This window comes from Epinephelus moara, chromosome 22 (genome assembly GCF_006386435.1).
Source record: "Epinephelus moara isolate mb chromosome 22, YSFRI_EMoa_1.0, whole genome shotgun sequence".
Taxonomy (NCBI): Eukaryota; Metazoa; Chordata; class Actinopteri; order Perciformes; family Serranidae; genus Epinephelus; species Epinephelus moara.
The window spans coordinates 11,140,408-11,157,419 of NC_065527.1; the positions used below are offsets into that span (position 1 = coordinate 11,140,408).

At 41.3% G+C, this 17,012-nt stretch overlaps 1 protein-coding gene across 1 annotated transcript in view; it reads left to right on the forward strand.

The window, feature by feature from the left end:
* The window catches only part of csmd2 (CUB and Sushi multiple domains 2), a 284,867-nt gene that overhangs the window by 153,931 nt on the left and 113,924 nt on the right, over positions 1-17,012 (forward strand). Inside the window, exons 13-18 of the mRNA XM_050034139.1 lie at positions 5,049-5,231; positions 8,234-8,424; positions 8,649-8,784; positions 12,460-12,654; positions 14,302-14,440; positions 16,516-16,703. Of these exons, the coding sequence (XP_049890096.1) occupies positions 5,049-5,231; positions 8,234-8,424; positions 8,649-8,784; positions 12,460-12,654; positions 14,302-14,440; positions 16,516-16,703 (1,032 nt within the window). The remainder of the gene's footprint in view (positions 1-5,048; positions 5,232-8,233; positions 8,425-8,648; positions 8,785-12,459; positions 12,655-14,301; positions 14,441-16,515; positions 16,704-17,012) is intronic.

Below are 17,012 nucleotides of genomic sequence, written 5' to 3' on the forward strand. Positions count from 1 at the left end.
TAAAATACTGGAAAAAATGGACCATATACACAAAGGGATGTAACCTTCTGACTGTTTAGTTGAAAAACCCTGTCCTGTACTCTTGTGTGGCTCCTACCAACCTCTATTCCCCACCCCGTTTTTTTGTTTTCCTTTTTCTTTTCCTTCGTCTTCTTCTCTTCCTTCAACTTGAAAACACCAATGAAAAAAAAGTTAAAAAAAAAAAAAGCCCTCTCCTCACCACTAGATGTCACTAAATCCTTCACACTAGACCTTTAAAATATGTCTAGAGGGGAACTTAAATTTTTGCGTCAAGTTTGATTCCTGGAACACTAATGAGGGAGAAGTATACAGGCAGTGGGCCATTGATGCAGCCTCCCGCAGAAAGCTGATGCATTTGTGTAATCCTAATGTGTATCTGTGCGCATGTACTCTCATGTGTCTGTGTGTGGGTGTACATAGTCGTTGCCTTTAAAAATAGGTTTTGAAATGTGTATGTGCTTGCGTGCACGTGTGAAGACGAGAGAAACAAAGAGGAGTGACAGTGTGAGTTTGTGAATCTTCTCTCCCTCTGTGTGCATGCATGTGAGTGTGGGGAGTTTGCCAGGGCTCTTCTTCCAGATAAGTCTGCCGATTGCCTCTCAGAAGCACAGCGAGTCTTCTCCCTTGCCCACAGATGCTTATTTTTCATCAGTAAAAATAAACAGAGAAAGTGGAGCAGCATGCTGAACCAAAGTGTAATTAAAACAATGAGTTCTACTTAATGAAGGGGAAGAAACGCTTTGAACCACTTCACCTCCCAGATTGGAGCACCCAAAATCTAATTTGCATTCTCAATTACTTGTATTTTAAGCCTGATCATCAAGTGTAATTGCAAACACAGTCATACCAGTACACACACACACACACTCCCACCTTACTCATGTCTTTGAGTGTGGGTTGCAGACACTCCGCAGTGGCCTCAATCTTTCAACAGAAATTTAGCTGTTTAACAGTATGAGTGAGGTTTTTAGAGCCCATTCAGACAGCTGTTTACAGATGAAAGTTGGACATGTTGTGCCATGTGTAACCATCTGTTTACAAAGTGTTATTGTCAGTGATTGAATAGGGCTACCCACTGATAAGATATGCTGGTACTTAACTGCATAGCTACTATAATGTCATACTAATAAAGTTAGGTCCACACAGTATAGATACTTAACATATAAGGCTTTGATTTGCTGTGGGCCTGTAGAGCCCATTGAGACAGTCCATGCAATGTTTGGTTATACCAATAAACTGGACTGCTAAAGTCCTTTTGTCGTTTTAGGCCTTAGGAGATTGCAGTATAGTTGTTGACAGTAATGCGAGTCTGGGTCCCATTACAATGCTCGGATTACTCCGGAATGTCAAACAGACAGGAACAACAAATATGCCATTACATCTCCTCCTTTATTCATGAGAATCAAATGCCTTTTCATTCACTCCTGTCTGCTCTCGTATACACAGAGATGCGCACTCGCAAACACATGTATGACAACCGACAGTCCATGAAACACATGTACACGTCAATGTACACACACACACACTTCAAAGGGCTCTTATTTATTGCCTTCATTTCCCTAAAGTTCTGATTGTAGGGACCCATGAGGCAGAGAGGCGTTACTTTAGAAAAGCACTACAGGGAGTTGGAGTTCTTCAGTGAGTCTGTTACCATGGCAAACAAATGATTGTATAATGATGTGTGTGCTTGTATGCATTTGCAACTGTATGTGTGGTGTGTTCGTCCAGGTGTTGTTTCTGTTGGACTCCTATACATTCCCCTTGTATATATATTATTTCCCCTTTCATTTTCTCTCAGGCCCACCTCAAAACTCGCTCTCAGCATTCCCCCCTTTTTTAAAGGTGACTTCCACGTAAGATCAATGAGTTGTCTTGTGAATGAGGCTGCCTCAGGACAGCCATACATCCAAACAGCAGTGAGCTCTAAATATGTGTTCTAAATGATGATCATCATTAGGGCTGGCTGAGTATGGATTTATACCCAGCATCGCCCCTGGTGCGATTTAAAATCGTATTAGGCCCTGCCATCATTTCCTGGATGGATGAGCTTATTCGCTCTCTGTGTTCCCCCATCCGGATGCCTCGATAGGATGCCTCAGCATTCCCATCTGCAATCTGCAACCTCAGAAAAGTAGAAAGAAGAGTGAGCGAACGAAAGAGCAATGCATAAATCTTGCGATAATGAAATTGGCGTGTGTGGTTTTAAGGAAAAAGGGTGTTCATGGAGGTGTGTGTGTGTGTGTGTGTGTGTGTGTGTGTGATGTGCATGTACCTGAAAGTGCTCACGTCAGCGTTCGACGTAAGTGAGAACGTTTGTCACACAGTAAGGGGAGGGATACGTTTGTAGGGGGAGAGAGAGACGGATGAGAAAGAGGTTTGCAACATTAGTGAGTAACATTCTGGGAGGATAAAGAGACAGTTAAGACTACTTAGTGGCAAACAAAATTATCCCGAAATTAAATGCGTGACGAGACAATGGGAAAATCACATTGATTTTGATGTCACAAAGTGTAAAAGCTCGTCTTGTCAGCCTAAAATGAACTCTTCTCGTCAGTCATTGCTAATATCCATTCACTTATATCCTTTCAGTTGAAGCTAAGGCGCCAGACAGGGATGGCTTTGATGCCAAATTTATACAAAGCCAGGAACTATTGAAGTAATGGCCAGACCCAGGACACTCTACAGCTGGGGATGCATTACCCAACTGAGGTTACTATTAAGGACATGTACTCTAGCACTCTAACAGCCAGCACTCTGATGATTTTTATTTTACACAGTGCTGGGCAGTTGCAGAAGGCTTTTTTCACTCCATGCAACCCCCATATGAGGCTGAAACACAAGCTCTGATGCTACACTGATTTGAAACAAGTGCAAGACCTGAACATTTTTCATGCCTCCATGCTCGGCATAGCTGTAGCTGGAGGCATTATGTTTTTTCGTCCGTCTGCCGAATGCCCCATTCTCATGAATGCAGTATCTCAAGAACACCTTGAGGGAATGTCTTCAGATTTGGCAAAAAAGTCCATGAATTGATTAGAATTTTATAGCCAGAGGTCAAGGTCACTGTGACCTTAGAAAACATGTCCATCTTGAAACTGTGCTGACTGTATAGATTGTCTTTGCTGCCGGGGGGAAGATGTGTGTGAAGCATTCATGTTCAACAATATGTAGTTTCTTTGCAACAACAACCATGTTTGAAGCAATGTCAGCTCTCTTGGCTACATATGAGTCTGTACAGACGTGGATGTCAACTGTATCTGCAACTTGACTGTCTGACTAACTGACTTTACTTGAAGGTATCTACATAAGGATGACATGACACTGTCATAACTATGACATGACACTGTCATGAACTTGTCATAAACATTATGTACATGTCATAAATGTTTATGACTGCTGTCATTAAGTGTCATTCAGTTTTTGTAATGACAAGTTGACATTGTTTGGGTTGTCTTGATTATGACAACTTGACATTAATCAAAGTGACATTACCAGAATATGTCTTTGTCATAACAGTAATAATCATTATGTCAAGTTGTCATAAACACAAAAAGAGGTGCATTTCTTGTTAATGTCAAGTAGTTATGACAAAGACATCTTCTGGTAATGTCATCCTGGTCAGTGTCAAGTTGTTATGAAAGGGACATCCCAAACAAATTCAATGTCAACTTGTCATGACAAAGACAACTTCTGGTAATGTCACTTTGATTATTGTCAAGTTGTCATAATCAAGACAACCCAAACAATGTCAACTTGTCATTACAAAAACCGAATGACACTTAATGACAGCAGTCATAAACATTTATGACATGTACATAATGTTTATGACAGGTTCATGACCGTGTCATGTCATAGTTATGTCATAGTTATGACAGTGTCATCATTCTTATGTAGATACCTTCAAGTAAAGTGTTACCGGTAATTCTAGTTTCTCTGTCATTGAAGTATTTCTTCCTCATCTTGTCTAAGGTCAAGTGTGTCCGACCAAATTCTAAACCAGAATTCACTTTGGCACAAACATCAGCTGACCCACCACATGTACAGATTGTGACAAAAAATATATTAAGACTGTTGAACAAGTGATTTAAGTTGGCACAATGTTCCTCTTGTCAGTGGTGGTAATAATATAGAGCGCGTCTTATTCTGCATGTAATGTCGTCCTCACTGTTTTCCACAAGTTGTGAAATTATTTTCTGAGTGTACCCTGAGGGAAGAAGGTGAGGAGTGTGCTGGTGGAAAGCTCCAGCATCCACAGTTGAGAGTTAGCTGCAGAACAGTGTTGTACAGTATAGAATGATAAGGAAAGTAATTTTTCTAGTCTATATGTCTGCACATGAATGCACTGTTCTTGCAGGCCTCCACAGTCAGCAGAAGAAAAAAAAAAATGTAAATTAAAAAGTAAATGAATAAATTGAGTTTGGGGGTAAATGTGTTTCGGTTGGCTGTCCTAGGACTTTTGCCCCGTCGCATTGTAGAGTCAGGCAAAAATCAGTAGTGTTCAGTAACTCCATGTTAATAAGCTGAACCCACATTTTCCCTGAAACTGGATTTAATGAGAAACTGCACTATCTGTTTCGATTTAGTGAGAGGTCCTGCATCTTCATATCACTTATTACCTATCTTGTCAATATCTGCTGCAGGCTACAGTCAGTAATAACCTTGAGTTGAGATGTCTCTTTCTCTCTGCCCCATCCTCCCCCTCTCAAGCCTTTATCCAACATTTTCTCAGGAAAACTGGAGTAAAATATGCGTCTCTTGTGCTACAAGGCCACTATGGTTGTCCGTAGTGCTAAACAATAGTATTTTGCCATTAAAGATAATATGAAGGTTAAAGCGAGGACAGTCGGGGAGGTGGCTTGTGTTAATTAAACTGTAACCTTTACATTTATCTCTACTATGAGTCCAAGTAACAGAAGCAGGTGGTCATTTCTCATACCACCATTATGTTTCTCCTCGTGATTTAATGCTTTATCATCAATGTCACTTTCATATACCTAATATTCTTGTGTTTATTTTCACCTACACAGAAATTGACCAAGGCAGCTGTGGAGATCCTGGAATCCCTGCTTACGGCAAACGGGAGGGGACAGGATTTCGTCACGGGGACAGACTGTACTTTGAGTGTCTACCCGCCTTTGAGCTGGTGGGGAAGAAGAACATCACCTGTCAGAAGAACAACCAGTGGTCAGCGAAGAAACCCAGCTGCGTCTGTAAGTTCTCAGATGCCTTATGTTACTCAGATTCTACACGTACTATGTGCAGACATGTGCATTAGTACAACGCTTCTCAAGTGGGGGCATAAATATGTATGTTTGTGCAGATGAGTGCAGGGAGGGCTGCATAATACTGTAAATGCACAGTTTGCCTAGCAGAGGCTGTGGATTCTGAAACAATGGGAGTGCTTATTAGCTAATTAACACCATGAAAGACAAACACACAGAGTGAGAGAGTCAAAGAGTGCGGGCAAAAGGAAAGAGAGCTGACCGTACAGATAATGCCCACTATTGTATTATTAATAGGATAATAGGGGGGACAAAAAGCCGCACTATCTGGATAAACATCACTGAGCTGAATGACAGAGAGGTTGCTGGCACATGAGTTAATTTGGCCACATAACACTGGCAAACATTTAACAATCTATTTTAGTCGTGTTGTAGACACAATGCAGTGTGCTTGTCTTTGTCATTAAAGCTGATAATGTTAATAAGATGATTTGTTCTTCTGAATGTAGAGTTATTCATTGCTTACTTGTTTGTTTGCAGGTGCATTAGGTGTTAGGCATAATTATTTATATCCTTTATTTAGTCGAGGGAACACAGTGTTCCGGTCCTAAACCTCACCGACCTTTAGGTTGGCGCACATCCTGCTGCTAATAGTTTCTGAGGAGAAATGGAAGCTACAAACAAATCACACATGGATGCAAAGCCAAGTGAAAGGTTGAGATAATGTCATTATAGTATCAGTGCAAAAAGTAGAAGCCCTGTCATCTCTCAAATGAGACTGAGGACGATAATATTAATAATCAACATTGCTTCTGCACTGCTGAGCGAGCGTTTGACTATGATTAATCTAATATTGAAAAGGCAACCTAAGCTGCAAATTCTGATAGTTGTATTCCCATGACTGGGCTATTTCCCGTGCATATTTAAATACCTATCTAATGTGCATTTGCGAGAGAAAGTAGTGCTCTGTGTTACTAAGACTCAAGTTATTGTGAGTTTCATTATCTTTGAACTCCAGTATCCTCAGCTGGTGTAGATGGTGAGCTCTCATGGCTACATGTGAGTCTGTACAGACGTGGATGTCATGTCCTCTTCGTCTCGCCAGTTTAAGTGGACACCAGTCCCAGATTCACTGTTGTTTTGAAAGGAGCTTCATCAACTCGGCATTTTGTCTCGCTATATATGTGTTTTTTCTGCGCTCGTCCACCATTTTCATCGCACCCAAATACTACCTTTTTATAGAGTCCCAGTCTCACCTGCACGCTGTCATTACATCTGGGCTACGGACTCAGTGCCTAAAGATTGCTTTCGCAAAATGAGAAGACAGTAACAGACAGAGGGCATGGTCTCTGCAGCTGGGGCGGGGCTAGGGGGTGGATACTTGGGCTCAAGCCCCGGATGTTTTCTGAAAAGCCCCGAATGTGAATTTTACTTTGGAAAAAATACCATCTTGTGAGTAACGTGCAGTACCGGAGTCCAACAGAGACACCAATTTTTCGTGCGCGCATTTCATTCACCATCTGGGCTGTATGTCCTACAATCCTAAATCCGCCTCTGATCCACAGCGAGGTCATTGGCACTGGGTCCAGACCACCCCGCATCGGCCCGCTGCTGTGTGGCTCTGGGGCAGCGGAGCGCCGCAGTCCTTAGCCAGGACAGAGCCAGGTCGGGCAGCGCAGCACCGGGCGCGTCAGCGTGCGCATTTCATTCACCATCTGGGCTAAGCCCCGGATGTCCTACAATCATAAATCTGCCTCTGCAGTGAAAATGCATCACCACACATTTCAAATGGGTCAAAAAGTGATGATTGATTACTTATAAATGTGTCTAAACATTGTTTTATTTTGGAAAGTCCTGCAAAGTTTACAGTTGTAGAAATGGAATTATCTGGTTTTCCAGACAACTGGGTGCATCCTTACAATGTCAGCCTGTGTAAATTAAGTGTTGAGTGAAACATCCCCCAACAATCAATACATCCCAGCAGCTGGAAGATAGACCACTCTGCCTTTTCATGGCCTATTTTTTTGTAGCTCGGATTTATTTGGAAACTGATTATAATGTGTAATGGATAGCCAAGGAAATTGACAATATCTCCAGACCTGGTATGTTGTTTCCGAAATGGGAGCAAGTGCTCATGACAGCCCGGGAGTGGCCTCATCAGATGTAGATATCTCTGTGAATGAGAGCACTGTCAGTGCTGCCATGTTCACATGACTCCTTACCAAAGCACATGCCTATTTAGCCTTGCCAGAACACCATGAACAAAGCCGAGATGGTGGGCTGGCTTTGCAAGGGAGGCTACATCTGCCCAGTAACATCAAGGCAGTGTGCTGGTGCCCTTTAAGCTCATCCATTGGAGTAATTGGGATCAAGTGACAGCCTTGACAGTAGTCAGCAAGGGAGATGAGACCATTTTTCATAGTCGTTGCCAACACATTCCTTATAGCTGCACATTGCTTGGAAACAATGATTTTTCTGGTTACATGTTGTCAACATTTTTTAGGCTTAAGCTTTCTTTATCCCCATTTCATCCCACAGGGCTTACTTAAATAAGATTGTTGTTTCCAGTGGGTTCCTCCTCTCATATAATGGTGGATAAATAGTAGGCCACAATCACCTCTTTGTAATATAAGATTATTGGCAACTTTCATCAAATTCAGACATATTTCCTTTTCATTCCTTTTATTTCCACGGAGCCCTCTGTAAGCCTGCAGTTACATGCCATTGAATACCTATACGTACTTATGCTACACAACAATAAATTGTCGGTTATAGTGTTGTCTTCCTCCCTATTTTGTTGTGTGCAGTATGTGGGATGTGAAGTGGTTCAATATAATGAATCAAATCATATTGTCTCGTCGTCAGCAAAAGTAAATGAAGTCTACCCCTATGTTTTTCAGCCTCATAAACAATACTCACTTTATGTTGCTTTGTTTTATTTCTTTTTCTCTCCCGTTCTCTCTGTCTATATCTCTTTATCACCTCTATAGTTTCCTGTTTCTTCAACTTTACCACTCCATCCGGGGTGCTGCTGTCTCCCAACTACCCTCAGGAGTACGGCAACAATATGCACTGTGTATGGCTGATCATCACCAATCCTGAGAGCCGCATCAATCTGGCCTTCAATGACCTCAGCATGGAGAAACAATTTGACTTCCTCTCAATCAAGGACGGTGGAAAGGTAGTGTTGGATTATAAGGTGTTGTCCTCGGTTACTTTGAATAGCTCTTTGGGCAGCTTCAACTATTGACCTGTCTTTCAGTCATTGTGTAGATCAGTAGGAGAAGCAGCCTGTATAATTATTTGTACAACCTGGACAGTCATATTTCTGTATACCTCCTTGTTAGAGCTGTAGCTTGTGATACATTTGGTCTCATCAGAAAATCTTCATCCATTTTTTGTCAGGCTGAGTCTCCTATCCTGGGTACATTTTCTGGTGATGCGCTACCCCCTCCTATAACAACCAGTGCCCACGTGGCCCGACTGGAGTTCCTGACTGACCACACCTACACAGACAGAGGCTTTAACATCACTTTTACAAGTACGTATTGAATGTGTTTTTTCAGCAGAGATAAAGCAAAGTCTTTAAAGCCTCTCACAAAAGCCTGCTGACTGGATGTTTTGTACTCTTAGATTGTTTGTGCAAGTGTACAGTATGTGTGTATTTGTGTGTGCATGCATGAATCATCTGCCATTTCTGTCTCCCACAGATAAACTCATCCACTCATCAGCAACACACACAGTCACATAAAGAAATGACAAAAAGCCCTGTCTTTATTGTCTAAATAGAGACTTGACATCTAAATAAAACCCAAACAAAGATGCTGCTTCCTTACCTGACAGATACATTGCGGCAGTGCTCATTATATTCTATTCTGGGTAGCTGCTGACTTCTGAGGAAATTCCAGATGGGTTTAGTACTCTGACGCAGTACACGTTGGCTGCGTGCTGGTAAACCCATTTCATGGATGTACTGTACCGTGAGGGCTGGCAGCAGGATTATTGCGTTCATTGCATATGCATTATTGTGTAATGAGCCTGATCTTTGCATTCTTACATATCCCAAAATAAATATCTCCTAACAGAGGGTCTAAAGCTAACCCTTAAAGCAACAAAACTATTTCATAGGTAGTTAAAGTGCCTTTGGAAAATTTGTTTCAATAAGAGCTTGGCACTAAAATTAGTTGCAGTGGCTCACTTTAATGCATGCAATAAAATGTTATTTTTACTTTTACAGCTTGTTGCATTTACAGGTCTTGTTTGTACTTCTCACCTTGAGTTTACCACAGTGTTATAGACTTGTTCATCTACTTGGGAGCATTTTGTTAGTTATTTATTGTATTATGCACATACATGTGCCCAGCCCACACAGATTTATAACACATAAAAAATCAGGGATGCACAATATGGACAATACTGATACCTGCTTGTCACGGCTTACACCAATAACATAACCAACAATTTCCCGTTTTTGTGTTTTAAAAAATTTTTATGGACAATTGATGATAATAAAGACTAAGATACAGCGAGTAAAGACGGAAGATTTGATATTCCATAGCTCTAACCTACCCGAATGTAACTGACATCACTATTGTTAACGCAACAAAAGCAACAAACAATTCTGACTCTTCAAATGTGAATTTATTCTTCTGGTAAACGACATCAAAAAACGTCCCACTTTTTTTGTAGAGCATTTGCCTATGAATTCAAATTAAATGCTTTGATACAATTTGTCAAATCAGACTTGTCAATGTATTGTACAAAATTAACTGAATCAAAAAGTAAAGAACATCACTCTATAAAAAAAATAAAGGCTTTGTGTTTCGCACCACACGATCTGCCCCCACACACACAGTGAGAAGGCTAACTGTTTATCAACAACTTTACCAGTGGGGTTGAGCCATTTTGTCGTCCGTTTGAGTTTGTTGGAACCATTTAACTGCACTGTGTTAAGTGCTAGCCACTGCTGCTGTGTAGCTTGTGCTGTAGACTCAACCAGGAAGATGTTAAACCATATATTCGCCTGGATGAAAGCGGCTCTAGAGATGGTCCTCCTGCCTTCCACCTGTGTAACGGCAGCTACAGAAAGTTTGCTGATCCAACTGGGAGTTGGGTAGCACAAGATCAGACTCCCAGCGCAGTTGTCTTCCTCTGAGACTCTGAGATACCTTCTAATCAGCAACAACATGTTTGGCTCTCTACTCAGCATGCTGCCTTCATTACTCTTCTTCATCTGTGTGTTTATTGATGGATCGCAAACCAACTTTATAGGTGTAGCCACCACCGACTGTATTAGAGTGTGTACATGCGGTGCTTGTTAAGTCAATGAAAACAGTTTGGCTTGGTGTTATCTGATCAGTCTATTTATCTGCTATAGTTTAATTATCGGAGTACTACATAATAATATGAATTTCTCACAGTGGGCGGATAATTTATCAGCCTATTATAAATATTGTGCACCCCTACCAAAAATACAGTTAAAGTGGTCAAACAAGAACATAGCTTGTCAATAAAGAATTTTGTTGTCTGTCCAAATATCAACAAATAAAATCTGCCACAAAAAATATTCCCTTGCTACAGCACACCTCAGTTTATTTCCATTTTACTAAAACATGTAGCTCTTAAATGGACATCATCTTCAATTTCCTATCAACCTGTCTATTTTTATTACTAAATGGTAATGTACCTGATCGCAGCTGTGCACACAGATACATCCTTGACTTCTGGTTAACTACTGCTCCACATATGGCTCTACTGTAGTTGTTTTCATAAGCCAGTCTGTTTGGAAGCTGGGTTTGAACCAATCAGCAGCGGACCATCTGTCCTTGTAAATAAAAACAATTTGCGCTGAGCATCATAGATGTTATACTGTAACTTATTTTGAAAAATAAATAATAGATTAATCATTAAAAAAATAAAGATTCTACCTCACTAATCCAAGGATGCCCATGCAAAACAAAATATCCAAGTTAAAGAGCCCCTGTGAAATTACAATATACTCAGAAGACTGATCCTGTATTCTATGTCTAGTTCTTAAAATAATTTATGCTCTAGCTAAAATAACATACAGCAGCCCACACAGAATGTTTTTTTGGGGGGGAATCTGGCTCCATCTCATTTGCAGACATTTCATGAACCCAACCCAGGTGCCTCTGTAAAGCCACAATGTGGACAGCACATGGCGACTAATGCATTAATTAGCAAGTTAGATGAATAAATAAATTACCAATGCAGCGCGGTGAATGAATGTCAAGAGCAGTTAATTGAAGATGACGCTTAGTTCCTGAGAACAGTGTCCTCCAACTGCAGGACTGTTTTAGTGGGGTTGCGGGGCTGATCCATCATTCATGTTAATTAAAGACATGCCAAACTGTATTGAGGGGATTTTTGTCGCGTTAATAAATAAGATGATCGTGATGGATGAGGTGTGGCTGGCACTCTGTTTGGGTCCAATGGACACAGAAGAGGGATTCATCAACACCTACGTGTGTCACCTACCTGCGCGTGTGTACAAGAGCGAGAGTGGGAGAGTAAGTGAGAGAGATAGTGGCGCAGGTGATGTATTTGTTTACACGCCTTGTTCCAGGGTTATGCCTCTTTTGATGCGACTGTGTTCCTTTGTGGACTTTCTAACTGGTCCCTGCTTGAAGTTTCACAGCGAGGCCTGACAGATAAAATCTTTAGGATGTATGAAAACAATTTTCCCCGTTTGTTTACTCCACGAATCATTCAGCAGTGTCATCTGGCGCTGATGATCTGCATACGGTGTGGTTTCCCACCCTCTGTAATCACTGCAGCAGGGTGAATCAATGTGACTCACTAAGTGAAACAAATTCCCTCTCGTTAAATGCTGGCATTGCTAAATGCTGACAGCAGAGAAGAAAAAAAAAGTTTTGTCCAGAAACTTGGTAATTATTTTTGAATCTCAATAGAAATTAGCATCCTTGCACAGAAAATGTAAAGTGGCGCAAGGTATAATACCAGCAGAATTACAGGTGTGGTTCGGTTTCAACAAGATGACACTTTGTTGATTCATTTCTTTTTAAAGCATCGTGTCAAACAAAGGTTTTTTCTTAGGTTTTATGACTTGATGTTACATAACTGAGGGGAGTTACCAGTGACTTTTTTTCTTACCTTTAAAAACGTATACATTATCATCACACACTCACGTCTTCTCTTTCACTCTGACCCCATCTCTTCTCTGTATTTTCAACAGCATTTCGCCACAACGAGTGCCCAGACCCTGGTGTGCCAGTCAACGGGAAGCGCTTTGGTGAGAGCCTTCAGCTGGGCAGCTCCATCTCGTTCCTGTGCGAGGAGGGCTTTGTGAAGACCCATGGCTCCCAAACCATCTCTTGCATTCTCAAGGACGGCAACGTGGTGTGGGATAATGCAGTTCCTCGCTGCGAAGGTGAGTGAAGGAGTGGTTCCACATTGTCAAGAGGATTCTGGCAGTTGAACTGTTCCCTCCAGTAAATGTTTCTTTTTATTAGATGGATTGAGATGAAGCCTGTTGCTGGGGACACATATGGGTGTATAAAAAATAACATCCTTAAATTCACTGACACAGTTTTGATATTAGTTATAAATATTAGCAAGATGAGTTGGTTTTATTCCATATTTTTTATCCAATATCACGCATTACACAGCTGTGTGTGAGCTGGCATAGTTAGCTGCATGGTTCACAAAAATCCAGATATCACCAGGTTAAATAATATGCAGAGGATTTAAGTCATTAAGAGGAGGACGTGCATATCTTTTCATCTGAAAACATTTGTTCCGAAGTCCAGCATCTCATTAGTTAGGTGCCCACTGTACAGCTGTTATAAACCGATGAAATTGGACTATGTTTTTCACCGTAGCAAGTAATGAAGCATCGCTGCATCTAAGGATTGCAAATAGATTATTTCTTCTGCACACCCAAATAATGAATGGATGTGCTGATAATGGATGGTATTGATAAAAAGGAAGACCAGAAATCAATCTGAATGGATTTGCTGCTTCGTCTGGGATGCGGTAATTTAATTTCTTTTACAAGTGTTGCAGAAATAATTAATAGATATCAATAATATCATAAATTCTTACAGCTTGAATCACGAAAGGATACAATCACAAGCTTTGTTCTTTCACGTATTTGTTGCTGCAGACATGCTGTGCTTACATGCAGATTGCCGGACCATCCATACGCCCCACTCTGACTTAATATCAATAAACAATTTCCAGCAAATCAGTAAAGCTGGCAAAGCTAAGATAAAGCTTGTCGTTAACCAGCTCAGGCTCTTGGACACCAGCAGCGTAGCACATTAAGCACAGACATGGTTAGGGTTTGAAGGGGCCTAATCAGACTCACTATTCATGCTACGCAAAGGAGAAACCATTATGAAAACATGTCACTTCCCCCTGTGTGCCACAGCAGCTCTGTATTCCTCTGAGACCATCTATCATACCTCTGCGTTTGTAGCGTAATGCGTTTTATAGATGTCCTTCAGTATGCTGAGTTGGCTGATTAAATCATTCCACTTCAAAGGGAGCGAGGAGCTGGCACTGTAACTAAGCCCTCCACTGTGGCTGTGTGTTCTGGTTAAGGATAGGCAGTTACACAGATGCGCCGCAAAGTGAGCAGTAACAGAGATGAGGGTGCAGGCGAGGGGTCGGTTCGCTCAAGTGTCTTTTGTGCCGGGCGATCAAAGATGCTCCGTTTTCTCCGTTTGATGGGGATGACAGCAGCACGTTCGTAGGCGGGGTTTGATGACAGATTTAAAGACAACAGCATCGGGGAGGAAACATGCACACACATGGATATGTAATGCTTGCCCTTGTGCACGCATGCACACATGTACAATAAAGACATATGTTCCGAGGAGAAGTGGTTAACCTTGAAGTGAGCTGTCACCAATTTACATTAAATAGACCCTGGCACTAAAAGAAATGGGATGAGCCCCGGCTGATGCATGGGATCATCTATGGACGGTGTCATACATCAGCTGGGAAAGACATGCATAATTCAATCTCTATCTGCTCTTTCTCTCCCTCTCTGTTTCTTCTCCCTCTCTGTTAGCCCCATGTGGAGGGGATCTGAAGGCTCCCAGTGGGATCATCCTCTCCCCTGGCTGGCCAGAACTCTATAAGGAGGCTCTTAACTGTGAATGGATCATTGAGGCTCCTCCAGGCTACCCAATCAAGATCATCTTTGACAAGTGAGTCAGATAGCAACTGCTGCTGCGTCACTGTTCTTTTTTTCTTCTTCCTCAGAGCAAGCTTTGGATTTCTCTTGCTGTTACCCTCTCATGATTTCAATATGTGCTCACATCCATCTCGCTGCTTTCTTTCACTTTCTTTAATCTCTTCCTCCGTTTTCCCTTTCTGGTGGTAATGCAGTAGATCTAATGCACATTAACATACACCCCCGACCAGGATAACATTATGTTTTATTTAGTAAGTGCTCATAAGTATTTGATTCTTTCAGTTGATACCCCCTCCCCAAAGATCCTCAGATATCCTTACAGTTCATACACACACAAATACACATCCACGCAAAAAAGCTGCACTAGACCTGTGTGTTTGTGAATGTACATGTAAGTTGAGATGGAGGGGAACCGGAGAGATTGGAGAGGAGATAATTTGTCCTGATGTCTAAGAGAGACAGAGAGAGACATACAGTTGTAGGATCAAACGCTACATTAGCGTTTCACTAAGGCTCATCCTTGCGAGCCCATCTCATCCTCGTCCCCGCCACGATAGCACGCCATGCAAAATGAATACAACATAAATGTTTGTTGCTCTTTAATTTTTATGTAACATCAATAAAATATCACAAACCGCTTCATTTAGATGACATGGTTCTGAAACTAAGCAATTTATTCAGGGCTTTGAAGATGAAGGGGCTCTGGCAACAAAGACAGAAGCAGACAATGAGCATGCGCACAAACACACACACACACATGCATGCATGCCACACAGATGAGCGCACCAAAGTGTGCCAAATTTCTCAGGATTTTCTAGAACGCAACATGTGCAAATTAGAAATAATTTAATTTAACCCTCCTGATTTCAGAAGCTAAATATTCTGAGCTGATGTAAAGATATTCATACTGTCAAAATCTTGTTTGAATTATTGTCTATCCAGCTGAATACGCTTCATTCAAGCATCAACCTTTTTCCTTCAGTTTGCCTAGAATGAGAATTTTTTGATTATAATCGAGGCCAAATGTCAAAAACATTAATCTATTAATCTGTTTTTCAGTTTGTCTTATAGTTTGTTGATGAATAGATTTACTTATTAATTCTGAATTTAACTTAGTGTTGCCCATTTGCCCAAAAGCAGATTATTCCGCTTTGGGGCCTGGGGCAAAAATTAGGTAAAATACTTATTAATTTAGCATGTACATTTTGACACAGTGCTCCTCTGTAAGACAGCTTTCAGACCCTTATCATTGTAGTTGATATGCATATTAAGTGGCGCATATTACCAAACAAATCTACAAAAACAACAACTGATATGCAAGGAACATGTGACCCTCACAACCTCTTAGGGTCTGTGGCCCCAGGGCAGTTGGCTCTCTTTTCCTGGTTGGCAGTCTAGCTTTGCGCTCTCCATACTGTAAACTGACTCAGCATTGAAGCGGATGAGAATTACCTGCTACATTCAGGCTAGCAAACAAACCAACACCCATTAACATCTGGCTTTTGTCCTTGATGGGAAAGGTTCCATTCAGCATTCATTCCAGGGAAAAATGACTAATGCAGTTGTCATAGGTATTTATTGGCTCCAGCTCTTATTGCCTCAGATCGGCAGTAATTTAAAACATCACACTTGGGTGGATGCACTTATTTCCTGGCGCAGCCGTCAGCCTCTGTAACTCTTTGTCATCTCAGCCACAAATTCCTTCCATCTCCGTCCAAGCAGCTCATGAGCATCATTTAAAATTAATCCAAGTTGGAAAGAGAGACTGAATAAGTAACAGAGATGGCCTCCATGCTGCTTTCTGCTGTTTACTAACCCTGTTCTCCTGCATGTTTGTTTGAATCCAGAAATTAAAAAAAATGTATGAAATATATTCATATAATATATTTTTCTACTGGCAATGGAAAAGAAGTCTATCACCTGTTTGTAGTAGGTGTTCCTGCATTTAAAAACCCTGCATATACCTGCAAATTTTGGTGGGAAAGTAGTGTATAGTTTATACGGTCATTGTTATGTGGGGACTTATTTTCTTTTTTCTTTTTATGTGAAGCATAAAGATCCTCGTTCAACTTCCCTCTCTATTCTCAGGTTCCGCACAGAGGTCAACTATGATGTCCTGGAGGTGCGGGATGGACGTTTTCCCTCCTCACCTCTAATTGGTAGTTACCAGGGTACCCAGGTTCCTCAGTTCCTCATAAGCACCTCCAACTTTCTGTATCTCCTCTTCTCGACCGACAAGAGCCACTCTGACATCGGCTTCCGCATTCGTTACGAAAGTAAGGCATTAGAGTTTGTGAACTTGATAACACAAAGTCGAACCTACACCAGGATACAAAAGGGCTCATTTACCCATGCTGCATGTTGTAAATATAATCTCTGTAAGTTCTCAATTTCACCGTGAAGCTGCTCTTATTAGAACACCTGTAATTAGAAAGTAAATAGGGTGAGATTGTTCCGTCAGATATCCCTGACTTGACACACACACACACACACACACACACACACACACACACACACACAAACACACTCATACTTTTACCTTTCACCATTCTTCACTCATGCTCTAAATCCAATTCTTAAAACAG